General features: G+C 73.0%; 1 protein-coding gene across 1 annotated transcript; it reads left to right on the top strand.

The window, feature by feature from the left end:
• Positions 1-7,185: 7,185 nt before the first annotated feature.
• On the top strand, positions 7,186-11,857 carry PCGF1 (polycomb group ring finger 1). Its single transcript, XM_086464213.1, has 9 exons — positions 7,186-7,287; positions 8,547-8,652; positions 8,894-9,046; positions 9,938-10,009; positions 10,196-10,304; positions 10,763-10,796; positions 11,018-11,104; positions 11,186-11,266; positions 11,686-11,857. Exons 1-9 carry the CDS (start codon positions 7,192-7,194, stop codon positions 11,731-11,733), a joined length of 786 nt encoding a protein of 261 aa, XP_086320339.1. The 5' UTR covers positions 7,186-7,191; the 3' UTR covers positions 11,734-11,857.
• The last annotated feature ends 10,794 nt before the right edge of the window (positions 11,858-22,651 follow it).

Genomic DNA, 22,651 nt, shown 5'->3' with positions numbered 1-22,651 from the left:
CGCGGGCACCCAGCAGTGAGCGAGGTGATGTACAAAACCATGGGCCCCCGCAGGGCACCGCTGCCTGCACACGCGTGTGTGTGCGCACCCTACGGCACGGCACAGCTCTGCACACAGGCAGGCTGCGGAGCACAGGTGCACACGTACCCACACGCTCACACACACACAGAGACACGTGCTGATACAATTTCACACACACATGCTCACACACACCCTCACACACACATAGCCCCCCCAGGCACGGCACAGCTACATCGGCACACGCAGCACCAGAGTGCACACAAGTGCACAACTCACCCTTCAGCAGAGCTGCACACACGTACATAGACCCCACGGCACAGCATTGGTGCACACACACACATGCACACACATGTAAACACAGGCACACACGGGCACGCACACGTCCATCCCCGCCAGGCCCAGGCCAGGCACACGCTGCCCTGCAGGACCCCCGTGCAGTGCCGAGCTGGCCATGCTGAGCTGGCCATGCCCGCATCCCACTGCAGCACTGGGCAGCTGCCGCGCTGCCCCTTTCCGTGCCGGGGCATTTCCCTTCCTGCTGCTCCCCAGGGAGCCCCGTGCCGCGGGTGGGGGTCCCCGTGTGCCTCAGCAGGGGCAGGGAATGCTGCCCTCCATCCCTGCCCCGCTGGTGGCCCTGCCGGGCTCAGCCCTGGAAGTTTCCCAACGTTTCTTGTTCACGGCCCGGCAGGTGCCAGGAGAAACATGCCCGGTGCCCCAGCCGCACGCGCACGGCTGTGGCTTTCCCACCGGCTCCGGGCCTGCTGCAGCAGGGGGGCTTGCCCGGTCCCAGGGGCGCAGCTGGCACCGGTGCTGGCACCGGCGTTGGCCCAATCCCCGTCAGTGCCTGCCCCGGCCCGGAGCAGCAGCGGGGAGGAAATGCCGGGTGCTGGGGGAGGAGGCGGCAGCAGGTTAATTAAACCTGGAGCAGGAGGCAGATGTTTGCCGTGCCCAGGGGCTGGAATGCTGCCGGGCCAGGAGATGGATTGGGGGGCAGGTGATGGGGCCGGGGGCGTCACGGCGCCTGCCTGAGCCACGGTCCGCCCCGCGCCCACGGGGGTCTGCCGGGCGGCACCCCCAGCCGGGGCCTCACGGGGTGGGTGCTCGTCCCGACCCCTGCTTGGGGTGGGACCCCAGCGCCAGGCACTCACTCTAGAAGGGCAAGAGGTCTCCACAGCCGGGGCTGGGGCTGGCACCACCAGGCAGGGGGCTGGCAGCAGGCGCAGCCCCTCGGCTGGGGCAGACACCCCTGCCCAGCTCCCTCTGGCACCGCGGTTAGGGCTGCCCCAGGATGGCGCAGGGCGGGGAGAGCCCCGAGGGCTTGCAGGGAAGGGCTGAGAGTTGGTGAGCCCCGGGCCACTCTGGTGGGTGCAGGCGGTCACCCTTCCAGGGACCCTGCTGGCCCCAGGGCCCCCCACTGTCACCTCCTTGTGCCCCTGGCCCTGTCTGCCACCAGCAGCCGGGACAAGGTCATCTCCCTGTTCCTGCTCCTGGAGTCCCCAGAGCCGCCGTGCAGCCTGAGGTGGGGGGCCAAGCTGGCCCCTGGCTCTGCCCCCAGCCTGGCACCGTGTGGCTGGTGAGGCCTCAAGCAGGGGGACCCCCACGCACCCACACCGGGAGAGCTCCGGTACAAACCCACTCCCCACTCCTCAGCCACGGCACACGCCCCCCTGGTCCCCGGGTGTGCCCCTCCTGCCCTGCGGGGCTGGACCTGGGGGTCCCAGCAGGGCGCAGGGGATGTGTCCCCATGCTGGGGCAGGAGCGTGACCTGGCACCTGAGTGGCCGGAATGGCCAGGGGGGACACGGCAGAAGAAGGGGTGTTTGCCTGTTCCCAGGTAGGAAATCAGGTGCCTGCGGCCACCGCGGCACCAGGCCCTGCCGCTGCCGGAGCTGCACCGTCCCCCGTGAGGGCTGGCTATCGGAGCAGAGCTGCGTCCCGCATCCCACCGCCCCACGCCCCCCACGCCGCCCCGGGGCCCCCCAGCCCTCGGCACAGCCGACCTGGGAGGCAGCGGGGTGGGCACGTCGGGGTCTGACCTGCACCTCACTCTACCACAGGGGTCCCATCCGTGTCACCGCCCCTCCCTTCAGCCATCTTGGGAGCTGCCGGGGGTCCTGCAGCCCCCCCCCCCCCGTCTCTCCCCCGTGCCTGCGGGTGCCTGCAGCCCCGGGGCTCCCGATTGCAGCCAATGGAGCCGTGCAGCTTCGCGGCCCCATGGCCCCGCAGGCAGGCTGTGCCGGTGTCCCTGTCCCCTCCGGGGACTCCTGCCGGGCTCAGGCACGGCTGCCGGGGCAGGAGTGACTAAAAGGGGTCCCTGCCTGCCCCTCGCCGCACGCCGGCCAGCACGCGGCAATTAAGCGGCGAAGGCCTGGAAGGGCCCCACGTTACCACCGGCAAGATGCTGCCAAGCACCCGCTCCCGCCCGCTCCCCCCCGTAATTTCATTACCGCTGGACGTCCCCTTCTTCCTCCCGCTTCCCCCCCAAACCCGCTGGCAAACTGTAGGGACAGTCAGCTCCTCTCTGGCTGCTGGGTTAATTCTGGGCTAATTAGATGAAGCCAGCCCAGATTGGATTACTTTAGCCTGCATTTGGTCCTCCAGTCCTTGGCTTGCGGCTCCCGGGGGAGCTGCTGGCGCCTCCTGCCTCAATCAGACACTTCTTAACCGCATGAAACACTCCCGGTGCCCCCCGCCGCCCACCCCGGGGTGGGCGCCGGCACCCGGCCGGGGTGCGCGGGGTGACGCGGGTGGCAGCCAGCAGGTGCGCTCCCCACCCCGACCCACCGAGAGGGCCCAGGACGGGGCCACTGCGGCCACCGGGGCAACGGGGCGAGAGGCCGGACCGTGGGCCGTCGGGGCCTCGACGGCCGGACGTCACGGTGGCTCCTCGGGGAGGAGCCGGGTGCGATGGGGACACACAGGCGGCCACAGGGTGACGCCAGCCCTGACCTGCTGGGGGGCTGCAGCCCCCCGAGGTGGGCGACAGCGGAGCCAGGGGTCGGGGCAGCCCCCTGCCCCAGTGGGTGCTGGGAGCCCAGGCTGGGGGTGCGGCATGAGCCACCCCCTGGAAACCTACCCACGGGCTGGGAGCAGGGGCCAGAGGGGATGGGGAGGGGGTGCGGGCAGCAGCTGCTGCCTGGGCTGGGGGGCTGCAGTGGTGCCTGTGGTTGCACCCCCCTGGCTGGGGGGAGGCTGTGGGGAGCCCTGCAGGTGGGGGGCACCCCCCATCGCCAGCTCCGACACCACCGGGGTGGCAGCCGAGCCCCCAGGCCTTCAGCGAGGTGACAGCATGGCTGGGGTTGGAAGGTGGAGCGGGGGGCAGGAGGGGGGTGCTGGTGGGGTAGGGGCCATGCACAGCCCCTGGGCCCCTTTGGCTGCAGGCCCGGGGGCTGGAAGAACGAGCAGCTCCAGCCCCGCTGCCCAGCTCGGCTCCTCCGCTCTGGTCCAGCGGGGCCGATGGCCAGGAGCCACGGGAGCCACGGGCAGGTACACCGGGACCCCCTCCTGCACTGCGGCCTCCTTGGCCGTGCCGGGAGGTCCTCGGAGCACCCGCGCCCCCAGACCCATCCCCACTTCCCCCGGCGCCTGACGCTGGCCAGGGGGCCCTGTCGGTCGTGGGGCTGTGGGTGCAGCTGCTGCCCGTCCCCATGGGCAGGGGTGCCAGCGGCCGTGGCCGTGGCTGCCGTGGGGCCGTTGACAGAAGCCGTCGCTCAGAACCTCGTTATCAAAGGCCGAGGGCAGGTAATTGCATTCTGCAAATCCAATCAGGTGCATTAGGCAGGAGTTCAGTCCATAACCGCCCAGCCCCCCGCCCACCCGCCCGCGCCGCAGCCCGCCGTGGCCCCCTGCCCACCCTGCCCAGCCCCGGGACCCGCCGGCCCTGGAACCCCCTGCCAGGGCCAGGACCCAGCGTGGGGGTCCGGTGTGGGGCTGGGAGAGCGGCTCCAGCCACGGGGTCTCCCCACGGGGATGTCAGGACGGGATCCCAGCGCTGGCTGCAGCCCCCGCCCTGCCTGGCCTGGAGGGGGGCCGGAGCCCAGCTGCCCTGCACCCACTGCGGTCACGACTGCGTCCGGCCTCAGCCCCGGCCTCGCTCGGCCCCAGCGAGGGGCCCGGCCGGGAAAGCCCCCGGCAGGCGCTTACCAGAAGGAGCCGCCCAGGCCCCGCGCAGCTCCGCAGCGGAAATGGAGCTGAATATTTGAGCAGGTCTCTGCTAAAAGCACCGGCCTGCCCGGCCCCGGAGCCTCTCTGAGGCTGGGCGAAGTGCCGGCTGCCGCCCGGGCATTAATTATTCACGGGCAGATGGAGCTGCGCGGCCCCACGCGTGCCAGGCTGGCAAGCGCGGCCCCGGGGAGCACCGGCTGCCGCCCACCCGGCCCCCACGGCCAGCACTGGCAGGGAGGGTGGGTGGGCACGCTACCCCGGTGCTGCTGGACCCCCCCAGCCCCTCCCCAGCCCCTTGACCCTGCGGGTCCTGTGCCTGCGCGGTGCTGGAGCGGCCCCGCAGACCCCGGCACACGCTGGTGCCCACCCCGGCCCCGACGTCCCCTCGCCAGGGGTCACCTCGCTCTGCCATCGCCACCACGACCGGCCCGGCCCGCTGGCCCGGGCCGAGGGGGGCACACGGGTGTGCAAGGGGCGTGCGTGGGGCTGGGCAGCGGGCCGACAGTGCTCGGTGCGGTGCCGGTGATCAGTATGGCGCTGTGCCGGTGCTGGTGCCGGCAGTCGGTATGGTGCGGTGCCGGTGCCGGGTGCGGTGCTGGCAGTGAGCGATGCTGCCCCGCCGCAGGGCTGCCCTGGCCCGGCTGTGACCCCCGCAGCCCCCAGCCCGGCCGTCCCTCCCAGGAACTGCTCCTGGCAGGTACAAATGGGGCCGGGCCCTCCCCAGACGCGGGGGTCACCCCGGTCCCGGCCTCATTTCTCACCTCCCGGCGAGGACGGGACGGAGGGGCGGGCAGGCTCCGGCCGGCAGCGGGTGGGCGAGTCGCGGGGGCCGCAGTCGCCCCGGGCTGGGGGGCAGGTCCTGCCTGCCTCTGCCCGCGGCACCCCGGCACCGGGGAGGGGGCCCACGTAGCTCCCGACGGGGTCCCCTCCCAGTGCACAGGGCTGTGGGTGCTGGAGCCCGGCCACGCACCGCGCTGAGCCCCGGGCAGACGGCAGGGACAGGGAGGCTGGCACTGGGGGGACACACCGGGGGGACACCGGGGCTCAGCCGGTGGTGGCCGCACCGCATAGGGCCAGGCTCGGCCACTCTGGTCGGTCATGGGGGACCGAGCCAGCCTGGCCAGCTGGACTGGGCTACACTGGGCTGACTGGGACCTGGAGGAGCTGAGCTGACCAGGACCGGGACTAGGAGCAGGACAGGAGCAGGAGGGGGCCAGCCGCAGCCGGCCGGTTGTGGTGCCGGGGAGGTCGGTGGTGCCGGGGACGGCACCGGCTCCCCCACGGGCCCCGCAGCCACCACTCCCCGCTGTGCCGGAGTCACCCCGGCCCCACACCCTCGGTCCAGGGGAGCGGAGGTCGCGGCCGGAGCCCCGCGGGGTCAGACCCCCATTCGCTCTGCCCCTGCCCAGCCGAGCCCCGGCAGCCAGCGGGGAGCCGGTGCCGGTGCAGGGCTGGCGGCGCAGCTGCGTGCCGAGGAGCTCCGTGCGCGGCCCTTACCCGGGCGGGACGGCGTCGTTCCGGCTTCGCCGGCATTAAACCACCTCCCGGGACCGCCCCCCCCCCCCCCCCCCCCCGGCAGCGCGGGGCGATGGGAGAGGGGGCGCGGGGGGATATCGCCCGTCAAGGCCCGGGGGTCCCAACGCGGCAGCCCCTGCCCGCTCCCACCCCGCGGCGGGCGGCAGCCGCCCCCCGCGCCCGCCCAGGGGCCGCGCAGTCTCGCCCGCGCCGGCTGCCCCCGCCGTCTCCCCAGACGGCACTTGTTGCTCGGGATTGGAGCAATAATCGTAACCGTAACGAGCCATTACGGCCTTCAGCGGCTTCTGCTTTGCATTAGCGGGGCCGCTCCTTCCCCTCCAGAGCCCTGATCCAATCACCCCCCATTAGCGCGGCTCCAGGCTCCGGCGGGCTGCGCCAGGGAGGCCGCCCCGCCAGTACCGGCAGCACCCCGGCACCCCGCGACCCACCAGCACCGGCAGGACCTCGGCACCCCCCCCGACCCACCAGCACCCCGGCACCCCGCGACCCACCAGCACCGGTGACACCCCAGCATCGCCCCCACCCGCCAGCACCGGCAGCACCCACCCTGCGCCCTGGCGCCAGCCCGAGCCCCTGCAACCCCCCAGTACAGCCCCCCCGCCCAGAGCCCCTGCACCCCCACCCCCAAACCCACCCCTTCCACCTGCCCCCCACAGCACAACCCCTGCGCCCCCTGTGTCCCAGCCCGGCCCCCTATGTGCCCTCCCCGCGTCCCCCTGCACCCTGCGCTGCCTCAGCCCGCCCTGCAGGGGGCGGCTGCAGGCGGGGGGGGCACGGCGGGGCTGGGGCACGGACCCGCCCCAGGGCCCCGGGCCGGCGGGGACCCCAGCCCCAGCCCTGCGGGTCACGGCCCCGCCGCCCGCCCCCGCGCAAGGCAGCGCACTCCCCCCGGCACAGCGGGGCCTTGAAGGGCAGCCCCGCCCGCCCGGACCGGGACGGGACCCCGGAGACCCCTATCACCCCACCGTCCCGACTCCCCCCCCCCCCCCCCCACTCCCCCGCGGTGCTCTGCTGCCCTCTGGCGGCGGCCCGCGCCCCACGCGCAAGCAGCGCCCTCTCTGATTGGCGGCGGCTGCGGTCTGTCAAGAGAGCGCCCCCCCACTATTGGCCAGCGGCGGGTGGACACACCCCTTCCCTCCCTCCCAACCAAAGCCATCCCGGGGGAGGGGGGCCGTGAGCGGGGCCTGCCCGTACCGGGCGGCGGGGACCCCTCCGTCAAGACCGGGCCGGTCGCAACCCCCCCTCCCGCCGGGGTCTCCCCGCGGGCCGGGGTCAGGGGTCATCGCGGGGGTCAAGGTCAGCGGCGGGGCCAGGGCTCCCCGTCGCGCCCAGCAGGGGGCGGCCGCGCTCCACGCCGTTCCGGGCATGCCCGGCGGCGCGCGGGGCGCGGCGGGGGCTGTAGTCAGGGCGCGGGCGGCGACGGCCCCGCCCCGAACCCGGAAGTGAGCGGGGAGGCGGAGGAGGTTCTAAGATGGCGTCGCCTCCTCAGGGGGGCCCGATGGCGATCGCCATGCGGCTGCGGAACCAGCTCCAGGCCGTCTACAAGATGGACCCGCTCCGGAATGAGGCGAGCGGCGGCGAGCGGCGGCGGGCGATGGCACCGGGCCGGCGCATGCGTGGGCGGAAGAGGGCGCCGCGCCGCCGTTCGGGGGGCGCCGGGGCCGCGCAGGCGCTCTGCGGCTCCCCCGCGCATGCGCCGGGCCGCCCACGCCCCGGGAGGGCGGGGCCGCGGGGGTAGGGCGGGGCGCGCTGGGCGGGGGCAGGGCCGGTGGGGCGGGGCGCACTTGGAGGGGCGGGGCGAGGTGTGAGGGGCGGAGTCAGGCTCAGGGGTGGGGCAGTGGGGGAGGTGTGGGGCCAGGTGCTGGGGGCGGGGCCAGGTGCTGGGGGCGGGGCCAGGTGCTGGGGGCGGGACCCAGGTGATTTAAACCCTGGGCTGAGCTTTGTAGGGCTGGGCTGGGCTCGGTTCAGTTTGCCTGGGCCTGGGGGGCCCGGCCCGGCCCTGGGGGGCTTGACTTTGTAGGGCTAGGTTGGGCTGGGCTGGGCTCTGGGGGGTTGTACTGGGCTCTGGGGGGTTGTACTGGGCTGTGTAGGTCTGGATCGGTTCAGTTGGCTCAGGGGCTCTGTAGGGCTGAGCTGAGCTGGGCTCTGTGGGGCTCTGTAGGGCTGAACTGAGTTTGTAGGGCTGGATTCGGTTCGATTTGGCCAGGCCCTGGGGAGCTGGGTTGGGCTCGGCACTGGGGGGTTGTGCAGGGCTGAGCTGGGCTCCATAGAGATGGGTTTGGGTCGGTTTGCCTGGGCTCTGTGAGGTGTTTAGGGCAGGACAGGGCTGGGCCGGGCCCTGTGGGGCTCTCTAGGGCTGGGCCGGGCCCTGTGGGGCTCTCTAGGGCTGGGCACGGCTGGGTTGGGCTCTGTGGGGCCGTCGGGTCCGGGCGGCCCCGTCCCTGCCGGCGCTGGGCCCCGCAGCAGCAGCAGGACCAGCCGCAGCCCCGTCATGGTGACGGCTTTGCGCCAGGCCCTGAGTCGGGGCCGTGGGGCGAGGGGACAGGTGAGCTGAGGCACAGGGCGGCTCTCGGGGCCACAGGCCCAGGACCTGGGTCCCCTTGCATTGCCCTGGGGGTCCCTGCACCCATGCTGGGTGGGAGCTGCCCCCAGCCCCGTGTTCCCGTGCTGTCCCTGGGGGCCCTGCCCCGGTGTCCTCGGGGGTTCCCTCTGGCCGTGGGGGGGCAGGGGCTGCTGGGGAAGGCGAGAGCCTGGGGGTGGGCAGTGTGGGGTGCCAGCCCGGCGGGCAGGGCCCGGGGAGGGGGTGACAATGGCACGTCTCCGCAGGAGGAGGTGAAGGTGAAGATGAAGGAGCTGAACGAGCACATCGTGTGCTGCCTGTGCGCCGGCTACTTCATCGACGCCACCACCATCACCGAGTGCCTGCACACGTGTGAGTCCCCGTGTTGCGGCGGCGGCTGCTGCCTGCATGGCCCCCTCAGTGCGGGGTCCCAGGGGGACCCCCGGGACGGGGCCAGCAGACCCTCCCCTGCCCACTGGGGGGTCCAGCGCTGCCCCAGGACCGTGAGGGGTGGCCAAGGGGAATGTGTCCCACTGCTCAGCGCTGGGTGTCTGGGGGTGTGGGGCCGTGCCACCGCCCCGGCCCCGCCGACACCCCCTCCCTCTGGCCACAGTCTGCAAGAGCTGCATCGTCAAGTACCTGCAGACCAGCAAGTACTGCCCCATGTGCAACACCAAGATCCACGAGACGCAGCCGCTGCTCAACCTCAAGCTGGACCGCGTCATGCAGGACATCGTCTACAAGCTGGTGCCCGGCCTGCAGGAGAGTGAGTGTCCCCGGCGGCGCGGGGAGCAGACCGGGTGTCCCCGGTGTCCTGGCAGGGGCTGCGAGGGGAAGGGCCCAGCACGCAGGCAGGAACTGGGCGCTTTTGGGGGGCACCTCCCTGCTGGGTGCGGGAGGCCGTCCGTGGGTCAGGGTCTTCAGGATGTTGGATGTGTCCGTGGCAGCTGCTAGAGCCCAGCTGGGACGAGAGGCCGGGGGGCACCTCGCGGTGTAACAGCGGTTGTAGAGCCCCCGCGGTCGGGCTCCAGCAGCCGGCGGCGCTTGGCACAGCGGGGCTGGGCTGCGGGGACAGGGGCTGCCTCGGCGAGCAGCAGCGTCCCCGGGGCCGGGCTGAGCGACGGTGCGATGAACTGGCGGCCGGTGGCAGTGGATGCTGAGCGTGGGGAGGGCAGTCCCCGTGCCGCGGGTGCAGCGGTGGGCTCGGGATTAGCCACTGTCCCTCAGGACGGGGATGGGGACGGCGTGGGGGGCATCTCTGTGGAAACGTCAGCCTGTTGTGTGGCCCTGGAGACCTCGGCTGGATCGGGGGGGGACACACAGCAAACACACAGTGTGGGCCCCCGTCCCACAGCGGGGAGGGGGAAAATGGGGAAAGGTGTGAGGGGCAAGAGCAGGGATGTGTCTGTGTGGGCAGGGATGGGGATGGGGACAGGGCCCCCCAGCCCATGACAAGGGGTTGGTGGAGACTCCTGGGGACATGGAGGAGGCGAACGGGGAAGGAGGGTCTGGGCTTCTGGTTGTCAGCTGCATTGCCAAGCTGAGGGCAGCCCGGAGACCCCCAGCTCTGGGCGCCGTGGGGCAGGAAGCCGTGATGGGCTGGGGGGGATGTGGGGCGAGGGGGTGTCCCTGAGCAGCGCCGGCCTCTCGCCCGCAGGTGAAGAGAAGAGGATCCGGGAGTTCTACCAGTCCCGTGGCCTCGACCGGGTGACGCAGCCCAGCGGCGAGGGTGGGCACGCTCGGGGGCTGCACAGGGGTTCTGGGGGCAACCAGACAGGGGGGAGCGGGGTCAGAGCACGGGGTGGGGGTTGGGGGGGGGTCCCACTGCAGGTGTCCTGGAGCCGGCTGGGGCAGTGCTGCGGCGCCGGTGGGGCGGAGGTGGGCTGACTCCTGCCCCCTCCCCGCGTCTCCCCAGACACAGTCGGGGGTGACCCCATGGGGCTCCCCTACAGCACCTTCGACCACTCCCGCGCCCACTATTTCCGCTACGACGAGCGCGTCTCGCTCTGCCTGGAGAAGCAGAGGTGGGTGCCGGCGGCGCGGGCAGGGCTGCGGGGCGCCGGTGGAGCCCCTGCCCCTTGGCGCGGTGGGGAGGAGGGCCGGGGGTGGCACCGGGCATAGCGGTAGGGGCACCTAGCGGAGGCAGGGGGCTGTCGCCGCCCTGGCCCTGTCCCCCCTGGGCCGCAGCCCTGCCAGTGGTGATGGGTGCTGGGGCGGGTGCCGCACAGCTGCCTGCCGGCTCCGGCAGCGAAGCCGATAAGCGGCGGCTCTGGGGGCTGTAACGGGATCGATGGCTGCGGCTCAGCTGCCAGCCCCGGCAGGGGGGCCGGGCCCGTGCCAGCCCCGGCTCTGTGTGGGCGGCGGGCACCCGGCACCTCTGCACCGGGCCGTGCCCAGGGAAGGGGCAGGGGGCACGGCCCGCAGCCCCCTGCTGCCTCCCTGCGCCGGAGCTGGCAGGCTGCCCCTTCTCTTCCCTCCGCAGCTCCAGCAAGGACAAGAGCAAGGCCGTGCTGCAGGTGAGCAGGGGTCCGTGCGGCCGCCCTGCCGCTTCGCAGGGCCCCGAGCCCCCGGGCTCTGCCCAGACCTGGCCCCGCAGCCCTTGCGCCGGGCTCGGCTCGGTGCGTGGGGTCCCAGGCAGGGTGGGCAGAGGGGGGCTGGGGGCTCGCCCTGCGTCGGCGCTGGTCCCGTGTGGCTGGGGACACCCGTGACCCCCCGACCTGCTCTCCTCCCCCCACAGCAGAAGTACGTGAGGTGCTCCGTGCGGGCGCAGATCCGGCACCTGCGGAGGGTCCTGTGCCATCGCCTGGGGCTGCCGCTGCAGCACGTGAGTTGGGGGCCAGGTGGGGGTCGCGGACCCCGGGTGGGGGTCGTGGGGCCCCCCCCGACACAGCCTCCCCGTACGTAGGTGCAGATCCTGTTCAACAACGAGGCCCTTCCCGACCACATGACGATGAAGCAGCTCTGGCTCTCGCGCTGGTTCGGCAAGGTGGTCACCCCCGGCGGGACGGGCACCTGCGGCCCCTGCCACGGGGGATTTGCCCCATCCTGGGCTGGGGGGGGGGTTCGGTGGGGTCTGGCAGGGGAGCCGGGAGGTGTCTTGGGGTAGCGCTGTGCCGAGGACGCGGCGGCGGAGCGGGGAATCGGTGAATCAAGGATGATTGATGTCGCTCGCCGGAGCGGGGACCAGGGCACCCACGGCCGCACCGCAGCCGGCCCAGCCCCCGGTTCCTGCACAGGTCAGGAGGGTGACGGGTCCCAGGAGGGGTTGGACAAGTTCATGGTGTAGCCCTGGAGCTCTGGGTGTGGGGAGGGGTCACTGCCCAGGGGGTCCCGGGCTGGGTTACAGGGTGTCTGCCCTCGGGTGGGGGTGCCAGCGGCCCTGACCCCCCCCTCCTTGCCTTGCAGCCCGCACCCCTGCTGCTGCACTACAGCATCAAGGACAAGAGGAGGTAGGGGCTGGGGGCGGGTGCTGCCCCCCTGGAACGCAGCTCTGCTCCCGTGCCCCCTGCCCCCCTCCCCCTAACTTAATACCCCTCCTGCTCGAGTATATTTTTTGAATAAAACTGTGGAAAATCCCCCCACGGGTCCCTTCTCCATCCTCGGGGGGCTTGGGGCTGGGGGGTCAGTACTGGGGTCTCGGGGTGGGGTGTAGTTGGGGGCCCTGCTTGAGCCCCCTTCACCCTCAGCACCTCTGGGAGCGGGGCTGCAGGGGGGAGGGGACACCAGTGCCCTGCTGCAAGGGGTGCAGCACCGGGTGGGGGGACGAACCATGGGGTGCTCTATGGAGGATGGAGGGGGGGCCCTGGGGAGCAGATGCAGCGCTGGGGGGGGTGTGGGGGGTGCAGCCCCCTCCCCTCCCCCGTTCCTCCGCAGTGCCGGCGCGGGGGCGCGCAGCCCCTCGGCCGGGCGCAGTTGTGCGGGCGCTGGGCAGATTAATCACCGTCACGGCTGCCTGGCGCACGGCCCGGACCCCCCCTCGCCGCCGCCGGTGCCAGAATCCCAATGAGGAGCGGCGGGGAAATCACACGCCTGTCGCCTCGGCGCAGGCTGCGCCCCCCGCCGCCCGCGCATAATGAGCCGTAATAAAGTCATGGGCCCTTTGATTGCCTGAGCTGGGGGGGGGGCACACACGGGGCGAGCCCCCCCCCCCCTGCTCCCCAGCGCTTGCCTAATTAGCCCGCTATTGTGGGGACAATATCGCAGCCATCTGGGCCGCTGCCGGAGCACGGCGGGGTCGGGCGTGCGGTGGCCGTGGGCCCAGCTGCCGGCGCGGGGCGGCTCGGGGGTCCCCCGGTGTGCGGGTCCCCCCCGGTGCGGGGCTGGGCCGTGCTGCTCCCCTCATCCGGGCGCTGCGAACACGGGTCCGGCGGCTGCGGCCCCGGTTCCCGGCGGAGGAGCAGGTGCCAGCTCCCACTGGCCACGGCCCTACCGGGAAAGCGGCCCCGGAGGGGTCCTGGCCACGGCACGGGGCTGGGGGCCGGGGGACCCCGCCGTCTCTGGTCCTGCTGGGGAGCCCCGGCCCCGCTCCATCCCCCCCGGCATGGCGACGGTGGTGCCCGGCCGTGGTGCCCAGCCGCCGGGGCTCGCTGGGGTGGGCAGCCGGAGCCCCCTGCTCCCGCCCTCACCCCCAGAGCCGGGTGTCCCCTCGTGGGGCGAGCAGCACCCTCAGCGGACGTGCCGTGGACCCGTCGGGCAGGCTGTCCCCTCCGGGCACCCCGTGCTCACCCACCCACCCGCCCCGGGGTCCCCAGCCCATGGGGGGGGGGACACGGACAGCAGCCCATCCCTCACCCCCAGCCCCGCACCGTGGCTGACCCCTTGCCCGGGACCCCGCGAGCTGCCGCTGCCGGGGGATCCGGTTACCGGCCCCTCTCCCGGCCCAGCTGTCGGCCATCCCTCACTCGGGGGCGGGGGCGGCCACGGCCCCCCCGTGCCGAACGCCCCTGCTAAGGACGTGGTGAAACACGGGCAGAGGCCCGGGGTCAGCGGGGCACGGGGCTGCGCTGCTCGTCCGGGGACGGGACCCGTGTCCGGCCGGGGCTCCCTGGGCTGGTGGGCAGCGGGGGACGCTGTGCCCCCCCCAGCCCCACTAACACACCGCAGTGCCGGGGGGCTCCCCGTGCCAGCTCCCACCGGGGCGCTGTGGGTGCGCGGGGCCCGTCGGCACCCCGGCACGGCATCTGCCCGTCCTGCGGCACGAGGCTGACCAGGCCCCGCGTGTCCCCCCAGCTCCCACCGGAGCCCCCAGCCCACTGGGTCAGCCGGGGCCGGAGGGGTGCGGGGTGGGGGTCCCAACTGGGGCTGCGAGCCGGGAGGGCAGCGTGGCCGTGGGAGCGGGTGGGTGGGTGGACGGACAGACGGATGGATGGCGGGACGGCGGGGGCGGCGAGGCGGGGGCCGTCCCCGTGTCTTTCAGCAGCGGCTCTGGCAGCCGGTTACAGACAGCAGAGCAGGAAGCGGGAACGGGGCCGGGAGCCCCCCGCGCCCCCCCAGCCCCGCGCCCCCTCACTTATCAGCGCCGGCCGCGGAGGAGCCTAATTCAAACCAACTGCGGGGCTGACGTTGGTAAATGAGCCCCCGCCGGGGCGGGAGCGGGGGTCGGTGCCAGCAGCCCCCCTGCCCGCAGCCTGGCCCCATCGCCCATCGGGGCCTGGGGCTGCCCCGTGCACCCTCAGGAGGGCTGGGGGCATCTGGGGGCGTGGGGCAGCCCCAGAGCATAGGGGAGTGAGGGCAGATGCGGGGTTCGGGGTTTTGGGGTGCCCCAGGCATCCATGGAGAGCAGCGTTCACAGGGGGAGCCGGGGGGCGCAAGATGAGCCTGGATGGGGGATGCAGGATGAGCCCAGGGGGTGCAGAGGGAGCCCGGGCGTGCAGGATGGTGTCCGGGGTGCGGGGAGCCCCCTGTCCCCGCTGCCTGGCTGCAGGCAGTACTGGGGGTCAGCAGGGCAGGGACAAGTGCCGGGATGGGGTCCTGCACCCCTGGCCCGTCTGAGGCGGCCGTGGGGTCGGCAGGGGCTGCCTGCAAGCCACGGTCACGCCGGTTAGTGAGGGGCGAAGGCACTTTGATATCCCGCACCCCCTCGTCATGCTCTGAGGGGGCTAATGGCCCCAGGCTCCAGCTCGGCAGAGAGGGAAACCTGAGCCCCCCGTTCCGCCCGGCCCTAGCTCGGGGGTGGCAGGGGGGCACAGCCCTGCCCGGGAGCACCTGGGCACGATGCGGCCACAGGGTGGCCCCCAGCATGGCTTCCCACGGCCAGGGAACTGGGACTCCCAGGAGCTCCTTGGCCATCCAGGGGCCCCGGGGCTCCCACTCCCTTGCCCCCAGCTCCCTGGAGTGAGCCCAGCTCCACATTGGGGACCCCCAGCCTGGAGGGTCCTGGGGCCAGTGAAGGGCCCAGATGGGGGTGACTGGCCTGGATGGAGACCAAAGAGCCCCAGCCCCCACCTCAGCCGTGCGGTGATGCCGGGGCAGGGCAGTGCCGCCATGGGTTGCCCACCACACCATGGGGGTGCTCCGGCTGTGCTGGGGGTCTGCTGGTGCACCACAGAGTGCCAAGGTGGGGGGCACAGCACAGCCTGAGGGGACATCATCACCACCCTTCCCTCCTATGCCAAGGTGCCCAAGCACCCTGTCCTGCTGCCCCCCCTCCTGCCCCACGGCCCCTCCCGCTTCCCCGCGCTGGGGCTCATCCCCCCTTTCCTGCTGCCCCTTGGGGTGGGCGATGGGTGGGACGGTGGGGCCCACAGCGGGGGGCTGGGGGTGCAGCATGGCCCCCTCCAAAGGCCTCATGTAACAGGGCTGCCCCCACGAATGCTCACGACAGGGGATCCCACTCATCCCCCCAGCCCCACCCCATCCTGCGGGTGGCTGCAGGGGCCAGACCCCCAATGCCACCGGCGCGTGGTGCTGGCACCAGCCATGCCGCAGGCGAGCGGGGCTGTGGAGCAGTGCTGAGCACCCCCAGCTCCGCTGGCCCTGCCACGCTCCGGCGGCACCGTCTCCCACGCCGGCTCCTGACAGAGATAAATGAGCCGCCCGCGCCTGCCACCGCCTTCACACCCCATTGCTGGGGTGAGCAGGGCAGCGCCCGGGGACCCGGCGCGTGGGGGCAGCCCCCGTGACACCCCTGTACTCCCCGGGACGGGCCCCCCCCGCACGGCATCGCAGCGTCCTCCCGGCCCCAGCCCAGGCACTGCCGGCGTGACAGCACCACGGTGCTGGGCCAGCTGCCGGGCTGCACCGCGGGGCCCCGCTCGGCTGCCAACCCGCGGCACAGCAGGACCTGCCAGCGCCGCTCTGCGGGGCGCAGGATGGATGGGCACCACGGGGACACGTGTGCCAGGGCCCGGCCAGCACCACCCCACATGCCGACCACCTCCCACGCCGCAGCCCACCCTGGGGGCACCCACCGGGCCCGTCGGAGCACATGGCTGTCCCCACCGAGCACCCCAGTGACCGCCGGCACGCGGCACGGGCAGGCTGGCATATGGCTGTCATGGTGGGAGTAAGCTGTCATGTTGGCGCGGGGAAATTACCCCGTAACGAGGCGTGCTGGAGATTAGGCTAATGAGAAAATCAAAACACAATTTAATTCCTGTCACCGCCTGATCGTCTTTAAACGACGCCGTGCGGTTCTGACGGGCCGGCATGCTGTGCCCACACGCCCTCCGGCACCGACCAGGCCCCCGCCATGCCCCGCGCGGAGGCAGCAGGACCGGGGCGGGCAGGACGGCAGCGCCCGGCTTCCTGCCGGCTTCCCGCGGATGTGGGCACCGGTGCTGGCACCGGGATGCCCCGGCAGCGTGGGAACGTGGGGCGGGGGGGGGCATCTTCCTGCGGACAGAGGGGCCAGAGCAGCTCCTGTCCCAGCCCCTGGGGACAAGGTGGTGGGGGCCTGGGAAAGCGGTGCTTGCCACAGGGAGCCCCTCCCTGCCCGGGACCCCCCAACAGCCCCCAGGACCCCGACACCCCCCACCGCAGTGCTGTCCCCCCCCAGACCGGGGGGCTGGGACCGGTGTGGTCCCCAGGGGATGCCCAGAGCAGCCCAGGCTGGTGATGGGCACAGCCGTGGCACCCAGCCCGGCCACCCCGCCCTGCCACCGGCACAGCCAGCACACCCGGCCCCCAGCCGTGGGGACAAGCCCGGGCCCGGCATCCTCTGGGTGCTGGGTGGTGTCAGGGCGGGTGCCCCCGGCAAACAGGGCGCCGAGGCCGGGCGCCTCCAGCCCATCCCAAGGCGCAGGCGTGCGGCGCGGCGGGGCCGTGGGAGCGGGGCGGGAGGGCACCCGCTCACCTTCCCCGGTTTATCTTGGACGACGGTGTTTCCTCCGGCCCTTTGTCTGCGAGGCTGCGGCCGCCAGCTGCCCCCCCCCGGCTTTCCTGCGTGCCGCCGGGCTTGGCGCAGGGGGATGCACGCCGGGGCCACGCTCGCACGGTGGGACCACCGCCCTGGCACGGTGGGACCACCGCCCTGGCACGCCCCGCCGGGCCCTGCGCGCTGGGGCTGCTGCGGAGAGGGCTCGACGCCCGCGGGGCGGCCCCGCAGCCAGCGCCGTGCCCGCATCGGCTGCCACGTGGGAGGCACATGGGACACGCACCCGGGACACGCGCAGGGGTGCAGGCGTGCACGGGGTGAGGTTTGGGGTGAGGTCTGGGGTGCTGGCCGGCGGGGGTGCCAGCCGGGTCCCCAGCCGGGTCCCCGGGGCCAGGCCGGTGCGGGTGCCGCGGTGCTTGCCGGCCCTGCCATTGTTGTGGCCACGGTCTGCGCGGCCTTTGAAGTTGGGCGACTTCCTGCCCCGGTTTTATGGCCCGATCTGTCTGCGCCGCGCGCTTCCCCGGCCGTAAATCACTCGGCGCTGGGAGGCTCGGGGGAGCGCGGCACGGCCGGCCGCATGCCCACGGCCATGGCAAGGGGCACCAGCCGAACCCATGTTCTCCGGGGACCTGCCCAGGGAGGGACCCCAGCCTGAGCCCCGCGGTGCTGCCGGGCTGGCACAGGGACCCACACCGCGGGCCAGCAGCGGTCCCTGCAGCTCCCACCGGCCACGATTCGCCCCCAGCGAAGCTACCATGGGCACAGGCCACCGGCTGCCCCAGAGCCATCCCTCCCGGGGGCACCCTGCTCCTTACTGACCCCCCGGCAGGAAAACAGGCTGTGGTTTAACCGGTGAGACCCGGGACCGGGCGTTCAGGGCAAATCACAGTGAAACTGGCAATGCCCGCGGCCAGCGAGGGCTCAGCCCGGCCTGATGCACCGCGCGGTGCTGCCCGTGCCGGGGCTGCAGGGGGGTCCCCGCTGCCCCGCTCCCTGCCCGGCCACCCCCAGCGCCCTGAGGTTTCCGGCTCGGCCCAGCGCCGGCGGCGCGGGCTCGGCGCAGCGGTTACCTTCGCTATTCAGAGCATTTCCTGGGTTTTATTGTCTTCCCCTCCTTGTCCCACCTTCCTCGCAGGAAGCCCTCGGTCCCGGCGGAGCTGGCGGCTCCGTGCCCAGCAGGATGGCACTCCCGGCCCGCTCTCCACCGCACCACGGGCAGAGGCATGGCCGGTGCCCCGGCATTCCCGCCCACCCAGTGGGATGGGGTGCCAGGACCATGCTCCGATACCCCCCAGTCCTGCCAGGGCATCGCTGGGCTCAGCCGCCGGCAGGGACGTTCTGGACGCACCGTGCACCCACTGGGATGAGCCCCTGCTGTGGCCGTGCTGGCGTTGATGCCCTCCCCAGCATGCCAGTGTCAGGGTGTGCTGGGACCCAGCAGCACCCAGCAGCCCCCCTACACCCTTTCCCCATTTGGCCACGGCTGTGCTGGGCCGTGCTGGGGTGCAGGCAGGGGCTGAGCTCACACCCCCATGGCAGCAGCTGCGGCTGGGAAGGTGGGAGCAGGACCCCCGGCAGCAGGCAGGGGATGCCAAGTGGGCAGGTGCCTGCCCAGCCGTGCCGTGTCCCCGGGCAGGGGGGTGTGGGGACCCCCGTGGGGTGAAAGGCCCCAGGCTGTGCCAGGCTGAGGGCACCATGGAGGGGCACAAGCCCCATGGCCAGCCCCCCTTTAATGCTGCCCCTTGCCCGGGCCGGGCTCCGTGGCCACGTGCTCGTGGTGGGCTGGTGGTGCGAGCCGGGGTCCCACTGGGGGGGAGGGGCCTGGCGGGGGGTCCCCAGAGCCCCATTCCCAGCAGTAGGGGACTCATTTTGCAGCAACTGCCGCCCGCCTGGTCCCACGCTCCCTAAATCAATTCGGTGGGTTATTGAAACGCCGCGTCTCCGTCTGGCAGCTAATTGCATGTGATCCCCCATCACACGGGCGGCGCGGGCCCCTCTCCCGCTCCGCAATTATGCAGCGCCCGCGCCCGGCGGCTCTGCCGGCACCACCGGGCACCCACCGCGGTGGAGGGGCTGGTGGGGCAGCGAGGGTCCCCGGCGCGGCAGAGGGGCGCTCTCAGTGGGGTGAACTGGAGGGCAGCTCCATCCTCATCCCCATCCCCATCCCCGCCCCTGTCCCCATCCCCATCCCATTCCTATCCTAGGCTCAGGCGGGCACATGCCCGTGCCCCCCGCCCCACCCGGGCTGCTATCACCCCAGCTGGGCCAGGGACAGGGATGAGGACGAGGGGACTGTGCCCGTCCCCATCCATTATCCCGCTCTCCCAGCCCGCTCCTGCTCCCGTGCCGGGCTGGCTGCCATCCCCTGCCCCTGCCCTGCCACCCTGGCCAGACCCCCCGCACCCCCTGCACCCCGCGGGGCCTTGGCCGGCAGATTCCAAAGGGCACCCGGGAAGATTAATCGTGGGGCCGGCGGCCGGGCTGGCCGGTAACCGGATCGCCCCGCCGGGAGCAGGAATGCGGCGCTGCCGCGCTGACCCTGCCGTGCCTGCCACGGCCCGGCAACCGCCCCGCCGCCTGGGGGTCACCGTGGACCATCACGGCCAGCTGCGCCACCACGGGTCTGGGCACAGCGGGTGCCCGCGCAGCCCCTGCCCCAGCTGGGGGGACACCCCCAGACCCAGCGAGGCACCGCTCCCAGGTCCCCAATCCCACAGAGACGCATCCCCAGGGTACTTGGACAGGCAGGGTCCCGGTGTCCCTGTGCCAGGAGTGACGCCGTCACCAGGGTCCCCATTACGGAGCGGGTGCCATCCCCTCTCCCCACATCAAGAGGGGCACCGAGGGGCACCGTGCGTGCCGTGGGGGCTGTGGGGCGGCCAGTGCGGCACAGCTGTTGAGTCTAGAGTTACGGTGGCGGCTGGGGGCAGGGAGCAGGGCCCGGGGAATGGGGTGCCTGTGGTGGGGTCCCCATGCTCTCCCGCTCCAAGCGTCCCGTTGGGGCGCAGGGCCGGACCCCGGCCAAGCGGGGAGGATGCAGGACAGACCGGGGCTAAGAATAGAGCCGGGCTGGGACGGGAGGAGGAGGAAGGATGGGGCTTCCTCTGAGACGGCTCTTCTTCCTCCTGCCCAGCTCTGCCACGCGGCACGGCGCGGCACGGCCCGGCATGGCACTGCCCTCGCCTCGCTCCCTGCCGCGACGGCTGGGTCCCCCATGCCTGCACGGATCAAGCACCCAAAGGCACACGCTGACGGTGGTGCACACGCACACACCACACAGACGCGTGCACACTCACCCCCCCCATCCTGCCCGCACACACATGCACAACCAGGCAGGAGCGATGCTGCCGGCTCCAGCCCCGGACCCCTGCCCACCCCTCTGGCACGCTGAGCCCCACGAGCCCCCCGGGCTGCGGGCAACGTGTGGGACGGGGACACCCCAGGCACCACCCGCTCCCCCTCCCCGCTGTCCTGCACCCCGCACCGCCTGCACTGGGGAGTGCGATCGGCGGCGGCCCCCCGCAGCACCATGCCCGCTGCCTGCACCAGTGCCGCCGCGCCGGCCGCCCCCGCCACCGCTGCCACGTTCCGCTGCACTTTTCTTTTTAATTAACCTCCGGGCGGCGCGGCCCGGCTGCCTCGCTGGGGTTAATGATACCAGTGACCCGCCGCGGCCATCGATCCCCCCAGCCCGTGCTGCCAGCCCAATGCTCGCCCGACGATGGACGGGCCCCCCCCGGGGTCCTGCAGGACAAGGCATGTGTCCCCCCCCCTCACCCGCCAGCCAGCCGTGCTGCCCCGGCATGGCGGCGAGGGGCCGGCGGGCACCGACGTCTCCAGCTGGCCCCAGGTCTGGGGGCGCAGGCTGGGCCAGCACCCGAGTTGGCCCAACCGGGGGTTCCCTGCTCTCAGCCGGAGCCCCGCCTGTCCCGCAGGGTGACGTGTGCCGGAGGAGCCAGCCATGACGCTGCGGCCCCGCCATCCCCACGTGTCGCCCTGCGCGGGGTGCTGCCGTGGGCACCCCACTCGCCCTCACCCTTGCCCACCCACCACCTGGTCCCGCGAGGCCGTGGGTGCCCAACCCCAGGGCGCCTCCCCCTTGGTGCCACGTCCCCCACCACCCCTTGGGCCACCAGGGATCCCACCCCGGCCTCTCGGCAGCCCCTCGGCAGCACTGGGGCGGGGGTCTTGGCCCCCCCCGCGGCCGCCCCGGCCCTGCTCCTCGCTCAGGTGCGCCCTGTCAGCGTACGGACCCCTTTAATCCGGCGGTCGTTCATCTTGGGCGCGGGGCCGGGCTGTCAGCGGCTCAGACGAGCCATTTCCTCACCGCGCTGCCCGGCGCGGGGCCGAGCCGAGCCCCCCGCGCTCGCGCCCTAATTGAATCCTCATGGCCGCGTCGACGTGCCGGCCCCGCCGTCGCACCCCGCCACGCCGCGCCCGCCCCCACCCAGCCCCAGTCGGTGCCCGCTCCCCATGGCCGCAGGGTCCCGCTGCCGTGGGGTGAGCGAGGGGACAGGGGTTGGCGTCCCCCACCCGCAGGCGCTGCTCGGACCATAGCCAGAGCCCCCCACCCTGCTCCGGCTGCGCCCAGTGAGAGTGGCCCAGGGGGTCCCTGGCATCCCCCCGTCCTGCGCAGCCCCTGCTCCGGCCGCCCCCGCTGGCCGCCCCGTCCCAGCTCTTCGCGCCATGGGGAAGGCAGCGGCCGCGGTGGGACAGTGCTGCCTGCCCGCTGCTGCCTGCCCCTGCCCACCCCTGCCCGCTCCTGCCTGCCCCTGCCCACCCCTGCCCGCCCCTGCCCGTGCAGGCAGCGGGCACGACGGCTCTGCCCCACGGCGGGACGGGGTGCCCACCACCCACCGCCCCAGCCCGCGGCTCCATGGGTGCCGGTCGCAGCCGTGGGGATGGGGCTGTCCCCACCCGCCCTGGGGAAGGGGACGGGGTGGTCCCTGCCGGCACGGCCATGCCGGGGTCAGGGGGCGCAGGCGGGCGACAGCCCAGTGGGGGAGCAGCAGCGTTTGCTCCGGGCAGAGGCTTTGAAATGCAACTCCCCCCCCCCGCCCCCGGCCCATTTGGCTGGAGTTTGGCTCAGGCCCATATGGAGGCCTCGGAGCGGGGAGGGGGTCCCGCAGAGGACAGCAGCTGGGGCCGGGGCTGGTGGGATCCCCTGACCCCAGCACACCACTCCCTCCTTGCACAGCGCTGGGTGGGGGTCCCCATAGCGCATCCCCTCACCCCTGCCTGGGTGCACCACAACCCCCCCCCAGGGCCGTGTCCCGCTCCTGGGCAGGTCCCTGGCACTGGCGCGTGTGCCTCCACGTGTGTCCGTGTGCCTGCACACGTGTGGGGCGGCTCTGCACGCGAGCTGGCGCCTTGGTGCTCTGTGAGCGCCTCTGTGCGTGGCTGCCGCACGCCTGCACACGCCTGCACACGCCTGCACATGCCTGCACACGCCTGCACATGGCTGTACACGGCTGCACCCACACACGCAGCTGCAGGGGGTCTGCTGGGAGGGCAGTTGTGCACACACGTACACACAAGTGTGAGCGACGGCCTGCACAGGCTGCACCTGCCCCGGCACATGCACGGGGGAACAGCCGAGGGCCTTGTGGGGCCCCACGTGTCGTGACCCCCCAGCCCGCCATTGCCCTGGCGCTCCCGGGGGCCATGAGCCCTCGACGCTCCTCAACTCATCCCCATCCCCACCCCCATCCCCACCGCCACCGCTCCCCTCCGCACTCCCCGTGTAGCGAAGCCGGGGTCAGCCGTGCACCCGCACGCGCGGCGAGGTCGGCGCGCGTTAATGAATAGATCATTTGCCAACAGCCCCTGGGGGGGATCCCCGGCATCCCCCGGCTCCCAGCACATTAATCCCCGTTTACCGGGGCGAGGTGTAATCCCATTAGTCGTGGCTTCGCCCGCGGCCCCCGGCCCCGCGAGCGGGGTCAGGATTTATTGCCAATAATTGGCCAGGTCTCCTCCCCCGGCACGGGGCACGGAGCTGTCGGCGGCTCCCCCGGTGATGCCCCGCTTGCCTCCGCTACTGACGGTTTAATTTCG

Source organism: Leptosomus discolor, chromosome 4, assembly GCF_034619465.1.
Source record: "Leptosomus discolor isolate bLepDis1 chromosome 4, bLepDis1.hap2, whole genome shotgun sequence".
NCBI lineage: Eukaryota > Metazoa > Chordata > Aves > Leptosomiformes > Leptosomidae > Leptosomus > Leptosomus discolor.
This window is presented reverse-complemented; position numbering and strand designations above follow the sequence as displayed.

Coding starts and splice junctions, on each gene's coding strand:
- PCGF1 (XM_086464213.1), top strand. CDS start 7,192: ATGGCGTCGCCTCCTCAGGGGGGCCCGATGGCGATCGCCATGCGGCTG. Junction 10,797..11,017: donor AGAGCAAGGCCGTGCTGCAG/GTGAGCAGGGGT, acceptor CTCCCCCCACAG/CAGAAGTACGTGAGGTGCTC. Junction 11,105..11,185: donor TGGGGCTGCCGCTGCAGCAC/GTGAGTTGGGGG, acceptor CCCCGTACGTAG/GTGCAGATCCTGTTCAACAA.